The 19,059-nt window shown below is 41.4% G+C and overlaps 2 protein-coding genes and 1 non-coding gene across 3 annotated transcripts; 1 reads left to right on the forward strand and 2 right to left on the reverse strand.

Moving 5' to 3' along the window:
• Positions 1-1,326: 1,326 nt before the first annotated feature.
• LOC6611586 lies at positions 1,327-8,069 on the reverse strand. The gene is made up of 3 exons (XM_002036088.2): positions 7,828-8,069; positions 6,912-7,119; positions 1,327-2,866 (listed from the first exon to the last, which is right to left on the reverse strand). The coding sequence occupies exons 2-3, from the start codon at positions 7,086-7,088 to the stop codon at positions 2,630-2,632; spliced, it is 414 nt and encodes a 137-aa protein (XP_002036124.1). The 5' UTR covers positions 7,089-7,119; positions 7,828-8,069; the 3' UTR covers positions 1,327-2,629.
• A 1,424-nt stretch (positions 8,070-9,493) lies between these two features.
• On the forward strand, positions 9,494-9,564 carry Trnag-gcc. Its single transcript has one exon. It is a non-coding gene; the product is annotated as a tRNA-Gly (tRNA).
• Positions 9,565-10,183: 619 nt separating this feature from the next.
• On the reverse strand, positions 10,184-16,270 carry LOC6611588 (protein spaetzle 3). Its single transcript, XM_002036089.2, has 5 exons — positions 14,925-16,270; positions 12,735-12,868; positions 11,921-12,045; positions 10,730-11,209; positions 10,184-10,660 (listed from the first exon to the last, which is right to left on the reverse strand). The coding sequence occupies exons 1-5, from the start codon at positions 15,862-15,864 to the stop codon at positions 10,504-10,506; spliced, it is 1,836 nt and encodes a 611-aa protein (XP_002036125.1). The 5' UTR covers positions 15,865-16,270; the 3' UTR covers positions 10,184-10,503.
• Between the last annotated feature and the right edge of the window lie 2,789 nt (positions 16,271-19,059).

Raw genomic sequence — 19,059 nt, forward strand, 5'->3', positions numbered from 1 at the left:
TGGTATTGTGTAACGTAACCAAGGATCGTAAAAAATTAACTTTATAATGAACAGAAATTAAAGAAAAATAAATAAGTATAAAGTTATTTTAATGGTGAACACGAAAGTATGGCCAATCGAATAATTAAATAGTTACATAAAAATGTTTCTGAGACTAACGAAAAATTGGGATCTCAAATATTAAATATAAATTTTTGATTTGATATAAGTGACTTGTTAAATTAATATTTAATGACTACTGTTGTTGGTATGCATGTGATACACATAGAATAATATCAATTTAAGATTGCAATTTAATGTAAGATATATATCCTGCATATGCATTCCCCACTTTTTCCTACTTAAGTATTTGAAGTACATGGATATGTATTGTTGAAATCATACTTGGTGATATTAATTTTGTTGAACGCTGTATGAGCTACAGTCTGGGCACTGGCTGATATTACTTACGTCATTTTCCAACTGAAAATTCGCAGTTACATTATGCATTCTGGGAAAACCTCCCATAGGGCGGATACATTCTGCTGGCCGGGCCATTATGCGAATTATGCATGGCACATTGCCAGATCTTAATGAATTCGCCATGCCACAGCGATTCTGAGCCATATAATCAGCGTCGCATTCAGCCATTCATCTTTCTGCTTTCTCCGTGGCCTCAACCGAGTAACACAGTTCCCCAAATCTCCCCCCCCAAAACATACATATGTAGGTATACCATTTAAGAGTCAGCTACCAACTGGCTGCCATCTACACCTCGGCGTGCACAGATACTAATTATTATATTGTATCTCTTGTGACTTTATGTAACAGGCAAAAACAAAGGCAGACGGAACCATTTAAATGATATTATATTAACATAAAAAAAAACAAAAAACAAGCGGGAAAACAATTATAATTTCGTTTACAAAACGAGAAACAGCACTTGGCGGGTAAAAAGTACTTAACGGCTTCGAACTGACATTGGGAATGGGTTCGGAATGGCGTATTGGATTGTATTTAATTGTATTGGATTGGGTTTTTGGGTTCGGGAGATGCGACGTGTCTTTCTGGTGGTGGGTGCCACTTTGCGCCGTTTAATTTGTCGAGAGTTGCACTTGAAGCACGTGAAAGTAAATTGAGATAGATGGGAATCTTTCGGATGGCGGCGCCCTCAAGCAGTTGGATGTGAAATGCACGAGTATCTGAGCAGTCCAAAAGATGAGATGAATCCGAATCCGAATCTGAATCTAAATCTGAGACCTGTAGGGTTGCGTTACACTTTGCATGCGTTACGCAACAGGCTTCACTGTATCGGCGGCCAGAGATCTAGTTGAGAGAGGAGGGATGTTGCATTGAAAATGATTTCTTTTATTGTTGCTTCTGCGGCGAGTCATAAGTAATAAAGATAACGTAAGTTAACAACAATTAAATGTACATTTATATATGGGTACGAATTAAGTAGTGTGTATAAGTACATATATATGTATCTCCCTCGATACGTTGCTGGCCATAAAGTCTCAACCGAAATCGCATTAAACTTGGGCCCATCTTCCAGCGGAGGCCATCTAGTGGAGGTTAGTTGGGAGTAGTATAATTTATAAATACACAATACGTTTTACAATATATCTTCATATGCCTGGCCAGCCTTGGGGCCCATTAAAACTCCAGTTATTATTGTTCGTGGGGCGGTTGTGGAAGTTTTCGGGGTAAAATATTTACAATTTTATCGCACTTTAAATTTTTTTTTATCTCTTGTTTGACCGCGCAAAAAGAAGTTGAAAATCCGCACTTAGTCTACACCATTAAAGGTTTTTTTTTCAGAGTTTTTCTTTTTCAGAGGGACGGGGTTGCTCTACAACACATAGGTACATACATATAGGTACATTTTACACTTCGGGCTTACCCAAAGGATTTTAAAAATTATTGTTCTAGCATAGGAACTGTTTTTGTCCTTTTAAGTTTTCCAGATTCATTTCAATTCTGAATTTCTCTTCTGTTTATCGTTCTGCATTCTAAACCAGTAAGTGTAATTCAGTTCGGGGCAGAGGAAAAACCATGTTTAAACTTTTGGAGTGGTATACAAACATTTCAAAAGTGTGTTTCTGCTGGGAAAAAAAACTTTGCAAAATATTCCTTGTGTTTTGGAAAAAAATTATTGGACTTTGTATATTTTTAGGGAACCCAAATTAACATATTCTTTAGCAAGGAGCTTGCGTAAAGAAATCGACAAGTTTTTTGCAATAAATACTAATAAATTACTTTAAAGAGATTATAATCAAATTAACATTTGTGAGTAGGTTTTGCATTTGGAGGAATCAAAAGGGTCCGCTAATATAATTTTATAAAAGGTCTCAAGCATTTGAAAGTGATTTTCCAAAGTGTCCTTCACAACATTCCAAAATGGCACAAGCTCGTTCAAAGTACTTCAAAGCGATTTGCAGGACAATCCTTTGCTCCATTTATTTGTCCATTTTCACGCACTTTGCTTTCGTTTCAATTGGATTTTAATCCTATGAACATTTCCGACACTAGTATCCCCTTTTTCTGACCCAGAACATTTTCGCTCGCAACATGGCTTCCCCCCGGCCCCTAGTTTCCGTGTCCAGAGTCGTGGTGGCTGTTGTCGTCAGGTGTTCCCGGCCCAGATGGCTTAATAACGCCCATAGTTCGGATTGAACCGGGCTCCATCTCCGCCCAACTCGTCCAGGGCACCCATGGCACTCAGTTTCTGCAGCCAGGCGGCATTCGAGTTGCCGTTGGACACGCGTGGATTGTTGATGTTGCTGCTGCTGCTGCCACCGGTGGCCTCATTGCGGAGACGCAGCTGTGGGTGTTGCTGCTGCTGCTGCTGCTGCTGTTGTGGGTCCTCATTGCTCAACTCCAAAATCTGCAAACACAAAACGCAAGACGGGCAGAGAAAGATTTAAACTCCGAGCTGTTGTTATGGTTGTTATAATTATCGTATAGTTGCTGTTGTTAACACGACTCGACCCCCCGCCGCCTTGTGATGATGGAGTCAGTTATTTCAGAAATCTGTTGAAATCTTATTTATCCAACGTGGGAAGTTCGTCACACATTTTTCGCTATCTTCGTCTTTTTTGTTAATTTTAATTTTTCTTTTTGGCGCATCATTAAATCGAATGAACTTTATCTGTAACGACCAGGCGGCCTGCTTCTGTTGTTTGCATGGATTAACCCACAGGTTTCGTAAAGTTATCTATTTAAGTTTTAAACAAAGTTAGTAGTTAAAAGTAGTAAAGAAATTTGTAACACTTGGAGTGTGCAAAAGTCACTTATCTTGACCAATTAACTCCACTTTAATAGTTTCTTTAAAATGGAAGTATTTAAAAACCTATGTGTTACCATTACCCATTCAAGGCAACTGAGATATCTAAAAAATTCGAAGAATCTATCGAGTTCGCGTCACTTGCAGCCAAAATGGGTTAACCAGTCTGGGAGCAGCTCAACTTGGCTACCTACTCTTGGCTCCTCATCTCTGCTGCTGTGAGCACTGATGAGCTGAATATGTGTTAATGGGGGGTATTGTCGTGTAATTATCAGCCGCCAACCTCTTTTCTGGCTACCACTGTAAGCCCTGTCGCTTTTGCCCCTTTGGAGCTGAGCTTTTGTCTTCTTTTTCGGCCAAGACTGGTGATGATGTGTGAACAAACACTAACAACAGCAGATTAAGCGAAAAACCTAAAACAATTTCGCGCCAAGTAATTATTTTATTGCTAATTTTGAAAGAGAAGAAAAAAGACAGTATTTTGTTTATATTTTCGGACGGTTTGCAATACTTCCCTCCTTTCGCTTTCCTTGACTTAAATGGCATTAATGGTCTAGAGGTCTACAGGAAAGCGATGATGACTCTGGGATTGTTATCGCATTGCATCTGGCTAACAGGGGGAAGGTTGAGTTTTCCAGGGGTTGAGTGGTGGTGTCAGCTGGGTTCATCTCCCTTCTTTTCATTAAGGCCTCTTTGGACAGTTTAATTTGAGAGTTGTCGTTAAGTGAAAAGTTATGTGATTTTATTTGGCATCCCTCTCCCTTTTTCCTGCTATCTTTGTCTATTTCCATGAATCGATCTCTTTCCCTCTTGCGACCAGGATTCTGATTTTGCCGATTGGAAAGGGAGTTGGCAGATACTTTATAAATAAACAGCTGCGTTTCGACTGGATTTTATGCGAGGGGGAATCTCTGGGTGTTGAAGATGGTTTGTTTTGGGTTCGGCAATTTCTGCTCTGTGGAATGGGCCCCTTGATGAGTGGTGGGATTTGTTGGCTAAGAAATTTGTGGCAAGTGGAAAACGAATGTTGGAAATAATTGCCATCAGTTGGACATAATGTTGTGATTGGGGGAGGTCGAAAACTTTTATAAAATATGGCACATATTTCATATAAAGTTTATGGATAATTGTTAAAGAATGGTTAATTGGTAAGAATGTAACATAGTGTGAATGTTTAATTTGATAAAAATATCCAACCAATAGGCTTCAAAAGCCATTTACATCCAATTTCATTAAGAAGCTTAACCAAGTAAATGAATTTTAACCACTTTGTTATCCACACTTGAGATTTATTCTGACCGCATTAAATTGTCTGCCTAATGGATTACGTTTAAGACCCCACTCATCTCTTCATTAAATTAACATTGAATCAAAAGCTCAAGTTCATCCTCAAATTAGTTTCAAGCCCCTTAACCAATTATAAAGTTTACCCACGTACCATTTTGCAACCCCTGAGTCGACACAATTATAATCCAATATATCTCTAATAAGTCAAGAGCATTATGAAATTGTCATTTTCCACATTCTCTATAACACAAATTGCTTCTGGGAATTCCGTCCATCTCCATTGTCATCTCGGTCCAAAAGCCAAGGGAGATTCGAGGGAATGTGGATGGATGTCGTGTCGTCCTGTTGACATCCATCCTGTGGAAGGCAATAAGCTAAAGGCCAAGTTATGTTGTCTCATGTCCCTCATGCTGCTGTTGCTCTCAGCTTTTTTAGCTTCTAGCAGCTACTCAGGTTCAATGCATTATTGTGTGTCAAGTGTTTTCATTTCGCATTCTGCTTGTTTTTTCCCCCCCAACTGCCGCCTGTCTTCAGAGTGACGTAGTCAAGTCAACCTTCATCAGCGGCAATGCGACCACGTCACCGTCATTATTTGCTATTTGACATTTGATTTCCCTTTTCTTTTCGCTCGGTCTCATACTTTTTGCCATGCTTTATTTTTCTGCTCGGCTTTTTGTCCAAACATGGTCTTCTCTTGGTCTTCTTGGTCTTTGGTTTTTGGTCTTTGTCTGCGCGACGACGTCAGCGACTTATCGATTTGCAGGGACCGTGACTCAGAAAAGAGTCTGCAAAGGGGTTGAGAGCCATGAACGTCCATACATTCAGGAAAAATTCTGCGTAGAAGCCTGGACCGGAAATTCTTGATCAATCTTCGTTGAAACATTAAATTTGCGCTGTCATAGACTGTCTATTAATGGGGAGTATTAAATATATGGCTAACATCCCACATTTTGGCACCAGTATAATATTAATACAGCATAATAAATTAACTTATGTTTCAATGGATTTTTTTTTCAGTGCCGAAGCTGTCTGCTACAGATACTCAATTCGTTGCTAGACAAACAGTTGCATTTAGGCATTTTGTAGGCTAAAGTCGCGCTGACTTGCAGCTGCATTGGATTTATGCACATCCAAAGGCAGCTAAGTGGGGCTTCCTCGCCGAATCCTCTGGTGACCCCCGTTTCCCTGGTCCCTCGATTCTCCTACCCTCCTAGTTGAGCCGCATTTTTGTGTCTTGGTTGCGAAAAAGAACAGGAAACTGTGCCGAAAAAAAAAAAAACTGCAGACGCACACATAAAATAACAACAACTGCCGCGGTGGCGGCGAATCAAAAATTGTGCAAAAGATGAGGTGCCCGGCATGCAAGTGTTGGCCAAGTTGGCGATTGTAGCCGAGCAGGCTCCTCCGTGGATGGAGGGGGAAAAAGAAGAAACGCTTGCGAAATATGTAAAAAATATTTCTGAAATGGTTTGCAGACGCACAAGAAACCGCAGCGCCAGGAGATTGGAACAAGAAAGAGAAAAAGAGAGGTGGTGCGGTTAGCAGGAATCTTCGCTGGAATGATTGGGGCCGTGGCCGAGGGACCTGTGTAACCTTATATCCGAGACTATGACGTAACCTCCATTCCATTCCATTCAATACCACTCTACTCCACGCCATAAGTGACCAAAAACAAAACACCAAAATCCAAAAGAGAAAAAAACCAAAAGGTAGAAACGCACGAAAACAAAAACACGTCGAAAATAAAACCTCAATAATTGGCGACATAATTGCAACTTAATACCACGCTTTGGCTCTCTTTTCATTTAGTTAATTATATTGACAGCGCACCAAAAATGCCAATGCACAAAACTCGGCTGAAGTGAAGATACCCATCGCACACTCACTCAGATACACTGAAGAAATGGTCAATAATGGATCATTTTCAGTTGGCGATCCATTAAAGCGTCAATGATAAATGTGAAATGATAACAGCATACATCAGCACTCCATTAATTAAGGCATAGACCATTTAGCAGTAATTATGAACACAAATATTTATGAAAACCCCTATTCAATTTATCTAAAACATATTTACAACCTTAATTCAATGAGATGTGTTCTTTAAAATTGATTATTTAATACATTTCCGCGTTGCTTTTAATTGAAAATTATGTATATTTTTTATGTCCTTGGTCTAAAAAAACATTTTTCCTGTTTACCTGAATTTTTTGATAGTTATCTTTTAAAGTATTTAGTGTTAATATTTATAAAGTATATAGTGCTTGTTTTAATTTTAATGCGTCTCAAAACTCAGTAACTTCCTCGCAAAACTATTTACAGATGCATCAAAACTTTCGCCCAGTGTAGACTGGCTCACCTGCAGCATCAGTTCACGCAACTTGTCCAAATCGTCGCCATGCGACCTTGTCGGCAGGTAACGGCCGTCGACCAGATGCGGTGGGACGACCAGGAGCAGCACCGTCATCCAAACCAAGAGCCACCTGTGTCCACTTCCACAGCCAATTTCAGTTCCCTGCCTCCGTGGCACTCCCATTGTTGTCCTGGTTGGGGGGCGTGGCACCGGGCTGCAAGGAGAGAGAGGCAAGTGTGTGAACCCCTTGCAGCATTGCAAGAAAGACGAAGACAATTGCAGGATGTGTAATTGGCATAGCAATGCTGATGGATTTTAAGGTGGGGTCGCAATGGGAATAAAAACAAACCAGAAATGCATCGCACAGACTCACAGATTGCAGGGAATCGAGTCACAGATAATTTATTTCCGATGACTGAAGGAGAGTCATCCACTGGGATTCCTATTAATTTACTCATAAATCTTGAAAGCATGCATCTGAAGCTTATCTCTCGGGAATCTATTATTAATTTGATAAGTTTGTCTTGTGTTATTCAGATCAATTTGGAGACGGTTAGTTGGGAATAAGTCTAGATTTGTTAAAATTCTGGAACTTTTTTATATTTCACAATCAAATGAAACGATGAAACTTATAAATATTTGGGTGCAACTTTTAGAGTCTCGTTCTACAACTTTAACATCTTTGTATTTCCCTTTTCGCGTGTATTTCTCTTCAAGTGGCGCCTCCGAAAAATTCAATTTAAATGTAATTCGCGTTTTCTTGACTGCGCAGTAATAATAAAACTGCAGCGGAGCCACTTGGTTTGTTTACCCAATCGAAAGAGGATTACACAATGCTCGAAATTTATGATTATGACACTGACACTGAAACCAGAAGCGAAGGCAACTGGTACATCTGCACCTGCAGCCCGCTGTGACTCACGGTTTGTGTTTTTCGTTGGAGTTTCAAGTTACGGAGTTGTCCTGGCGCGAGTGGGTGGATGAGGATTCCGTCCTAACAACGTCACGTAGCGAATGTGTTTTGTTCGCCGAAGTTGAGGAGACCCCGAGCGATGTTGTGAACTAGGATAACAATGTAAGTTTAAGCCAAGCTGCGTGCCGACATTTGTATTTATAGCCAAAATTGCTGGCGCTGGCCGAGATTTGGAGATGACGCCAGGACGCCGCCGTCGCCTTCGACCACGGCCCGGATATTCCGCCCTACGAATGCGCTACGCCCCTATGGGGAATTCGAATTAGCCTTTGGTTTGTCCTGTCTCCGAAGCCGAGCTCTTTTCCCATTTCACTTTTAGTGCGCGCGCAGCGTCGGGAAAAGCCAACGAAAGTACCAAACAACAACATCCTATCCATATCATTGTCACCACACACTCGTTTACATGTGGCTGTGGCTGTGCGCGACCGTGTTTGTGTGGCCTCGCATTTCTATTGTCCTGTTCTCGGGCGTCATCATCATAATACGTATACGTATATACGCCCAGCACGCCCAAAAAAACCCGCCATACCAGCATCCCGAACAGGCAGCTTCATCTGGCGAAATGGTTTCGCTTGGCCAACTTTCATGGTTAAGCTGCTGCGGGTTTTAGTGGGTTGTTCTAGTCATCGCGGTAGTGGGTGTTGATGCAGCCAGTGGGTATATAGGAGGAACTGAAATAAATACTTCCCCTGGTATTAAATTAAAATTTACAAGATAATATTTAAATTTGAAATAACTATTGCCATGCGTACAAAACAATTTTATATTGATGAGCATATGTTTTCTATATACAAGAAATCTGTCTGGTATAATCATTATACAGAATGTAAACATACAGTTTAAGATTTCAAATATTGCAGTATTTTGATATTTGATTACAGGGTATCTCTTAGTTCAAAAACTTTATAACCGCGCTGTTGCTGTTAGTAGTTGCTGTTCGGGATTGCCGTCGTCATGGCTGCAATTGTTGACATTGCGGGCGTCAATAAATGTCCCAGTCCTCGGGGCTACGACTTTGGTTAACGTTAACTGGAGCCCAGCACTCAATTGTTATGGTCTTCCTCCGCGCTGCTGGGATATGTGCGGCTGGCTATGGCTATCTGTGGTGTGGTGTCGGTGAAATGGACCATTTGTATACCACGCACGACCGATAGACCGAAATTTTTGATATAGCGCAGTTTTGTGTAGCCATTGCTGTGATTGAATACGTGACGGGCATGGGAAGTGGGCCAGTTGCGGGCAGGGCAAGGGTTTTTACGACCCCGACTGGATGAGGAATACTAGTAGCAATATGCTCAGTCATACCCATCCTCCGCCACCACTCAGCTGCTGGTTAATTTATGGCCCTTCGCATGTAAACGCTTTATGAAAGCGAGCAAATTGTGGATGCCCATTGCGTTTTGGGTGTGTTATAAAATCCGAAAAAAAAGGAAAAACACTCAAAATATGAAATAATCAATCACCCTATGCGGGAATTGAACTCATGACTTCCGACTGAGCGTATTAAATGAAATTTACTTTGACTTGCCCTAGGTTGAAAGCTCTTAAAAGCTCTACTTTGAGCTCATCGAAATATGACGTAAATACTGGGGCTTTGAGTGTATGAAGTCATCAAGCATCGGTGGTTCAGTGGTAGAATGCTCGCCTGCCACGCGGGCGGCCCGGGTTCGATTCCCGGCCGATGCAAAATAATTTTTTTATTTTTAAAATTATTTTTCTAAATCTTTTTTTTTTTTGTATAAACTCTGACTTAACTGAAGTATTCCAATTTTAGCAACTCTATTGTTGGAATTTATCGAACAGTAAATAATTGTTTTGGGGTTTCCCCTTCGGTCTTATGGCAATATAATAAATCATCATTTAACTGACCACCTGACATTGTTTCTACCACATTTTGTTTCATAGCTAGATTAAGGTAATTGTTACCGATTTTATTGCTTTACATTCTGTCAACCATATTATTAAGCAAGTCTATAATTTAAGTCACTTTGTGTTGTTTTTATGTCCTTTTATGAATCAGTATTTAAGAAATACATGGTGTTATTAAATTTAAGCACCATGATTTTCGAATAAAGAATATCTTTAATATATAAAATTCCTTCTCTTAAAAGTAATCCTAATGGACTTTGCCTTGAGCATTTTTAAATAATTTAAAGTCAAAACAAAGATTTGTCTTAGCAATTTTGTATATCGCCAAACAGGGCTACCAAATTAGTTATCCCAAGCTAATACCTTAGATGCACGCGTGATATTCTAGACTATGTGCTAATTGATATGCTATAATACACTAAATACACTGCTAAAATTTCATATTTAATATTTGCATAGACTTTATTCACTTGAATCGTTTTACAATTACGTTTACAATTACCGTACAACAAAAATGGGGGCTGAGTAATATCGCATGTTGATGGAGGGGATATAGAGAATAGTGGAGATATACATATGGCTCGGATAAAATCTTAACTATGTGTAGAATTGTTCTTAACTAGAGCTAACGATTAGGGCTTACGTAAGGTCTACTTAACAACAACTAAAATACATTCAGTGGCATTCTACCTACAATTACTTGTCTCAATTAAATTTATCAATTGTTTATTTATTAATTGCTCAGAGTCAGGTAATCTAGGGATTACATCTACAGACACAGCACGAAGGAAACAGGAACCAATCCATAAAAATGCCCTTGCAATCGTTATCAGGATCGTAGGCGAGTAATCTATGCCATTTGTATTTCTGCTCGCATCCACACTCGCCCTCACATCTTGGAGTTTGGGTATTGCTAAAAATGGTAAAAAAAAAAACATTTCAGTATTTGATTTGTCAACTATTTAGTTAACAGTGTACTAACCTGCAAACCTCCTGGTGAATCGCCTGCTCGAAATGCTGAGTATTTACGATGGCTCTAATCTTACCCGCGGAGTTCGATGCCCAGTACGGTGTGACAATTTCAATCTTCGACTCGCAGGCATCGAGTCTTCCAGTGCCCGAACTACCATTCTTATTTCCCGGTTGCCTATTGGCATTCGTGTTCCCGTTGCCACTTCCTCCGGCAGATCCGCCTCTATTTCGACTTCCTCCGGCGGCAGCTTGGCGCTTTTTCCGGAGTTGGCCAAAGTAACTATCTCCGGCTTCGACGGTCTCCCCGGCATTGGCAGCAAATGCTCCCGGGGGTATGAATATATCCGGCTCATCTATAAAACGACGCTTTCGCACCTTGCCTTGTTGCCTGCCACCCCCTCCGCCAGGACCCTCCATTTTCATCTCAAAGTCGCCGTACATCCGTCGCATCAGGGCCTTGTTGTCGTCTATGAAACGTTCAATCTTGTCACTAAAAATAAGAAGCTAGTTTAGCTTTCTTCAAAATAATGTATTATGTATTTAAAAGAACTTCAATTTATATATTTCTTCCAGGTGTACGCCGTGAAATTACTTATTTAATGAATTTATTTTTATAATTACAAAGGAAGTGACCGTATTTAAAATTAAAATACAAAACACTTTGCCAAATCAGGTGATTCACTAAAACGATTGATCATAAATACTCATTTGGAAAAAATTAATTGATTTGAGAGGGTCCGTAAAGCAGATGAAATGAGGTCAAAACCCACGGTAAATAGTAATTAAAATTAAATTTTAATTAAGAAAATGATATTATTAATTAAAAGAAATTAATATCTTCTTAGCGCCAAATGTTGGGACCCAATGTTAATGAACTTTGGAATGAATATCATTGAAAGTCACACTTTTTGGCTTTGCTTTAAGCCTAGTGATGAAATTCATGGTAATTTTACGTGCCTATGCTAATGAGAACCGTTAACTATGCCACTTTAGAACAGTCATCCGGATTAAATGTGATTCAGATCAGTTTCTTGGCGAAAAAAGACTGGTAGAAGAAAACCACAGAAACGCAAACATCCTTGACTTAATCAAGAGAATGTAGTCGCAACAAAGTTATACCACAATTCCAAGGGAAATACCAATATACCATTTCCACTCGGGATTTCCCGCAGCCCAAATATAGAGAACAATGGTTACTTACATGGGATAACTATTGCCGGCCGTGGGGCAGAACAGTTGATGATATCGCTTGATGCACGGCACTCCCTTGATGACATCGCCGCGCACATCCAGTCCCAAAGCCACCGACAAAGCCGTCCACCAGATCTAAATTAACAAGAGATATACTATGGTCAGTCCGGGCGATAAGTATTAACTATTTAGCATTGAAGACGGCAATTGAGTACTGAGCCTCAGATTGGAATGGCGACCATAACAAATTATGGCCGGGGTGTGAAAATGACTCAAGTAAGTCATAAACATAAAAGTTCGTTTTATATTCGAAAATAAGAAGATAAGAAGGGTGTTGCCGTGGCGGGCGGTGCAATTTAGAGTTGAATTTTGGGATTAAGCTTACTCGGGTCGCCATGCGCCGATTTTCAATATCAATCTCTCTCTTCTTTCGTCGTCATCAACATCATCACACCTCTTAATGAAACGAACTCGCACGACCTTCGTGCGCAAAAAACAAAAAAAAAAGGAAAATAAAACCGAAATGAAACACAAAATCGTCAAAGTTATTTCCGCAAATGAACAAACTCGATCGATATCGAGAGTACACTGTGGGAAATCAGGAAAACTAGAACTCACCGAAGATCAATTCAAATTTTTATTTATTTTTAATATAAACAGAAATGGGTGGAATAGGTAATGACTGCTCGTTACTTAGAACTCATAAGTGATTTTGGCTCCCACTTTTATTTGCGATCTATATTTTCCGCAGTGCGTCAATTAAAGTGCGCGCGTGCTTAGAACCTCGTGCCGGCGAACCTATCGATCCGTCCATCCATACTTACCGGAATCTGTAGGAACGATCCGTTGTTGAGTTTCGGATAGGAGAAGAGCGGCACCACTGGCACCGTCCCGTTTTTCAAGTAAATCGGTCCCTGGATGGGCGTCACTGCGGGCATCTGATTGTTATTCGACTTATCTGTGAACGGAATGTAAATGGATTCGAAAATTAAGTGAAAATGGAAATTGGAGTGCTTTTAAATGGCTGCTGTTTCGGTGGTGATTCATGGCAAGGACGGCGGAATTGCTGTATCCGTGGCCGTTGTCACTGCATTAATCAGCCCGGTTAAACCCAAAAAGAGCTGCCATTGCAACTGCAAGTGCACTCGGTGTCTGCATACAAATCGCACTGCAGTTGACACTTGCATGTATAAATTTCATGTCTGCCTGGCATTTGTAATGCCCAGATCCGGATCTGGGCGCAGACAGAAACTTTCCCTTTTATAGCCATACTGCAGGATGCAAAACGGGTTGCAGAATGCGAAAAAGGGAGCATACAGTGCAAAAACTTATTTCCTCAAAAGGTTACTAAAACTAAATCTGATGGAATTGAAGAGTTCTCGACCAGTAGTTTCTTCATTATGGTACCTTATTATTATGCTATAATTTTGCTATTAATTCGGTAATTTATAGCTCTCACCGGAAAAATGTATTACCAAACAAATTTGACAGATTTAAAATAATATTTAAGAAATATCCTACTTAATATGTTATGACGTTTATCTTGCTTTCTATACTTTTTTCTCGCAGTGTTCAGATCTCATGTCACTTTCAGCTAATGAGATATTCTTTGGCAGGTTGTGAAATAGATTCTTTGTTTCTGTGCACTGATCTTTGGTTGAGATCGCATCTTTTATGATATTTTTCTGCCTGCACAAAGGTGAAGACCCAGTGTTGAGTACTTGACTGCCGCACCGAGACATCGAGCGACCCAAACTAGTATCTGAGTTTTGGTCTTGCGTGCGCATGTCTTCATATGAGAGCTGGTTCATGAGCTCGGCCCCTTGCCCCTCATTTCGGGAGATTGAAACGCGACTTCTTGCATAATAGCCCCGTAACCGAGTTGAGTACTTGAGGTCTCAAGTCTGGCAGGTTGCTGGCTGGCTAATGCCTCGACAACTCGCAGATTGAGATTCAGATTGAGATGGAGATGGAGAGGCAGAAACAAAGAGGCGCCACAAGCTAGACCGAAAGTGAAACATCTGAAAAAGTGAAGCGCCGCTGACAGTTTTCCAAGAGGACAACAAGGGCAGCAGATTCAGATACGAAGATACGTAGATACTTGAGCCGTTAGATAAGCGGTCTTAGATACAGATACACCCCGGCACAACATAAATCGTGATGCGTGCCAGCCTGTTAGTTGCTATAAAAGTCAAACACTGGCCATTACTGTCTTGAAAGTGACCTTGCCAATCGGTTTGTAGACCTTTGACCTTGTCGCCGCTCGCTGCTTGTGCGCTGTTTACCCCACAGGTCTGTTATTTGTTAGAGTTGATCGGCGATCTTGTGCAGAAGTTGCTCTCAATTGGAAAGATACACAAAAACAAGTAGCAGGCGTAACCACAGAAATTAACATGACTATCAGCGCCCGTCTTTCGAATCGTGTGCAAACGTGGGACTCTATGCCGCTTATCTCTGTGAATCTACATACATGCTCCAAATTCACACTACACATATGTCTTGACAAAAAAGCAAACAATTTAAGCCACCAACATTTGGTTTGTTTTTAATTGTTAATTGTTGAGATTGCCATCTCCGTGAATCAGGAAACACTCGAACTGGAATGTACTTAGAAGAGTGATACGAGTAAATCTCGGGAATTTCTTTTGGATGAATGAGGAAGTGATTCTCGGACTCTTCAACCAAAGTTCTACATAGATCATACTGTCACATTTGTTGCTTCATTTATTATGCAATTAAATACATTAAATTAAACTTAGCTTGAGTCACTTATTCCATTTAAAACATTTTCTTGGTTAACAAGTTGGCATATAGAATTTTAAAAATAGCTCAGTTTCCTGTACTGTGAAATCATGAAATGGTCCTTAGCTTGTGTATAATGATATTAATCTTAAATTTAATAAAGCAAAATAAATAAATAACGAATTATAAATCTAACTTCATTCTTCTAAATTCTAATTCCTTAATTTGTTTTGCTGTATGCTTTATAGTAAAACGTCCTGTTGAGTACTCACCATTCTCTTGTCCTTCGTAAAACTGCCCTTCCTCCACCCCGTCCTCCTCCTCATCCTCCTCGCCCTCCTCCACGTCATAGTCTAGAACGGCGTGTACCTGAGTCCTGGATCCCTGACCAGCCTGAACCCGTGTGAATCCCGGTGCTCGTTCCGGATAATTCTCCGGCGGGGCAACTCCATATGTCTGGGCTGGTTGAGCCTCCGGCTTGGCTTGCCTGGACCTCTGGGGCGGTGGTGCAGGTGGTGGTTGCTGCTGTTGCGATGGCGGTGGTTGTTGCGGCTGCGGTGGCTGCTGCTGCTGTTGCCTGCTGCCAAAGCTGGTAATACTAAAGCTGCCGCTGTTCTTAGTAAATGTGGCACTGGCACTGCCATGTGCATTGAAATATTGCTTCTGTTGCGGTTGCTGCTGCTGCGGCGGCTGTGCTTGCTGCCCGGGATATCGGGAGTACGAACCCTCCGCCGGACCCCGGCCACTCGCATGAGTCTGTGTCAGCTGGATGGAACTTTGGCCCGTAGTGCTGCTCGAACTTGACCTGGAACTGGTGCTCTGGAAGGACACGCTGTTCTCAAGCTGATCCTGCTGCTGGTGCTGTTGTTGCGTTTGCTGCTGCTGCGTCTGCTGTACCTGCTGGATGTGGTAAACGGAGTTCCGGACAGCATTCGGCGCTGTCGGTGGCAAGTAGGCGTTGCTCTGCTTGCGTCGTCCAGCGGTATTTTGATATTGATAACCACCCGATTGCGGCGGCGCATAGGGATTGTTCTTGAAGTACTCCGGATCGGAGGCTGCCTCCGCGGGAGTCTGCTGCTGATGGTCAGCCGGCGAGTAGAGCAGATTATTTGTGTTGCTGGCCAACTGGTGGATTGGATGCAGGGGGGCTATGGTGACTCCCCAGGGCTGGCCCAGGGCACCGAAGGGCAGCGAGAAATTGGTCAGAGCCATGGGCGTGCGAAATATGCTAGCGCTCTCAGTTGGCAAACGAAAGACTTAAGCGACAAGCTCGATCCGGCCGCGCATGCGACATCATCTAGAACAGATCAGCGCACGGAAATCGATGGCGCGCGCTCTCGAAATTGATTTATGCAAAAATAACAAATCAGTCAGATCAGCTCCCGCTTCCCACCCTTGGCAACAATGGCAAACACACACTGGCAAACACAGAATATTAACACACACACACACGCGTCGATCGGCGGGCTATGTCGTTTATGTATATATATGGCGATATTAAGGTATGTGCAAACGATGTTGTTGTTATTAAATAACTTAAGCGCGAACTTTTTGCTTCGGTCCCCGGTCCGCGTGTGTGCTAAAAAACCATTCACGACAAGCTGACAATCGAGACTGAGCCGTTCTCGCCGTGCGCCTTAAAAACAAACTTAATGGGTGGAAAATGTTTCAACTCTCGAAATCTCAAAATCTCCGACTTGAAACATTGCGCTCAGCTCCCTCAATCTCGGAATCTGGCTAAGAGCGAACGCTCGGCGAACTGAGTTGCGTTTTTATCTTTCGTTTTTCGGTTTTTGCTGAATGGCAAATCGAAAAATAAAACAAAACCGGAAAATATTCGATACTGAGTCAATCGAAGAGCAAATGCTCTTAGAGATTGAGATAAATAAACAAAAATATTGTAAAAAATTACATATTTTCAAGTTATACAGAAAAGTTCTCTACTAATGTGAATACTACTCCTACTATCGAATCACTATTAGCAATATGTGTAAACGAATTTTTTATTATTAGCAGAATAGTTATAATATAGATCACATAGTATTAAAGTTTTGTTGATGATTGATGGACTAACCCAATAAATTTAAATAATTCATTTTAATCATCTGAGAAGTTTTAAAAGTGAACCTAAAGTTGTTGACAGTTACCTCATATCTTTTTTTTTTTTTTTTTTTCTAACTAATTCTATTTATTAAGATTTCAAAAGGAATCGTTCAGTAATTCCTCTGAACTTAACCTAATGTGTGATAAAGATAAATGAGACCAAGTGGTATCTTAATTATAAAGTACAAAAGAAAATGTAATATGTTATGTTATCCTCCGGGTAAGGAGAACGCTGGGGTGTACCCTCTTCAGTCTTCGGAGAGAGATGGGATCAGCTAGGATAGTTGCTAGTCGGTTCGGGTGGGCCATAAGCCTGTCGGCATAACGGCTGCTGTGGAAATTAATCTGATCTCCAAGAAGGGTAACTTTCAGATCTCTTTCGATGACTATGTTCGTCACGTACCAGGGGAGCCCAGATGCGTGACGTGCAGCTCTTGACTGGACCACACGGAGCCTATTAAGCTGGGATTTGGCGGCAGTTCCCCACACCTGGATGGCATAACTCCACGTTGGAGCGAGAATGGCTTTGATTAAAAGAGCCTTAGAGCTCATTTGAAGTTTGCTGGAGTGGAAGAGCCAGTCGAGCTTTTTTAGCTTCGCCAGTGACTTTGATTTGACCGACGTGATGTGGGCCCCCCAGGTCAGTCTCCGATCTAGATGAACTCCTAGGTAGCAGTGCGATCTAGCATTGGTGATAGGGCTTCCATTGAAGGTCAGATCTGTGCAGGTTCCGGGTCGCAGGGAAAAAGTTACACAGGCTGACTTTGAGGAGTTAATGGCCACATTCCATTTGGCAGTCCATTTTTCGATTGCGTGCAGCCAATCCTGGACCGCGTTGGAGGCAGTTTGCAGTGAAGGATGAGACGCCAGCATGGCAGTGTCATCGGCGTAAGTGGCCAGGAGCAGCTGAGCCGGGGGGATACCTCATATCAGCATTAAGGTGTTTTATTATATTTGGCTTAATGTTTTGATTAAGAAAAGGTATTTATCTTCTGGCATAGTTAAAAGCTGGTTTGGATTTTTAAATCGCTTAACTTAATGCGCTGATTTTCCTTTGAAGTTAGTTAATTAAAAGAAATCGCATACTAATTAAGTTACGTGCACTTCTGAAATCAATTCAATCCAGAAAGCCAAATACAAATTTGAGTATACCTTTCCTATACCTTCACCGGGGGAATCTTCTTCGACAGGTGCCGACGGCATCCCTCAAAGTGGGATTAGGTTGATGTTAATGAGAACCCCGTTTAGCTGGCGTTAGTGACCTAGGTCAATGCCTGGATGCGTCGTCATGGGCTGATATACATTTTAGTGGCTTTTGCCGAGAAACGCATATTAATCACAGTAACCAAACCGAAAACGACGACTGCGCTGTTTTAATTCGCATCGAAGGCAATGAAAAGCAAAAGTATATTTAAAGTGGGCTTTCAAAACTGGTTGTGAAGAGCATCGCGGGTCGAGTTGTTACACACATGACTGCCATCCAAAGAGAGTGGCTGGTGGGAGACCCTCCGTAGGGTTCTCCCCATCTCCATGACCATGTCTCTGCAGTTATCTTACACTCTCTTAGCCAGGTAAAACCATGGCCAGTGGCCAGAGGGCAGGAGCAACGGGGTTATCCGGAGGTAATTTGAAGTGTGTCGAGTGATGATGCTATGAATGAATGACTCGGTGTAGATTTCTTCTAAGCGGTGGAGGTGTGGTCATGTCAACGTCATATATCTCGGATCAATGCGTCCACTTTGCATATTAGCACCTCGCGAATTGGAGCTCCCAGTCTCTAGACAGCCGGAAACGGATGCAGCTAATGGATAAAACAGCCTCAGCGTGCTATGATCTTATCTTGGGCATGATTTTTTCTGGGAAAATCACCCTTTAATAGTGTCTCCTGTTTGATGGATGAATCAGTTCCGAGTGGGGAATTTTTCTGATGTAGGATATGCGGTAATATACCTGGTCTGTGGGTGATTCTTTTGCCCTGGTCCCCTTTTCAGGGTCACAAGCGGTGTCTTGAGCCACTTTTCCTTTTTCGCATTCTTACATGCAAATAAGTCACTTAAACTGTAACACATGGGTTTGGCCAGCTGCTGTCTGCTCGTTCACTTGGAAAAATTACATAAATAATGCAAAATTGAAATTCAAAACAGAATTTTGAAAAATGTCAAGTGGAGAAAACCTTTACTTATTTAAATTTACTAATTCGATTAAGGAGTACTTCTTTAAAAGGAATATGTACGTGCATTTTAAGAACACGTTTCTTATTATTTTAATATATGTATTTTTCTCAATGTAATGTTGTGTGCTGAC

This window comes from Drosophila sechellia, chromosome 2L (assembly GCF_004382195.2).
Source record: "Drosophila sechellia strain sech25 chromosome 2L, ASM438219v1, whole genome shotgun sequence".
Taxonomy (NCBI): Eukaryota; Metazoa; Arthropoda; class Insecta; order Diptera; family Drosophilidae; genus Drosophila; species Drosophila sechellia.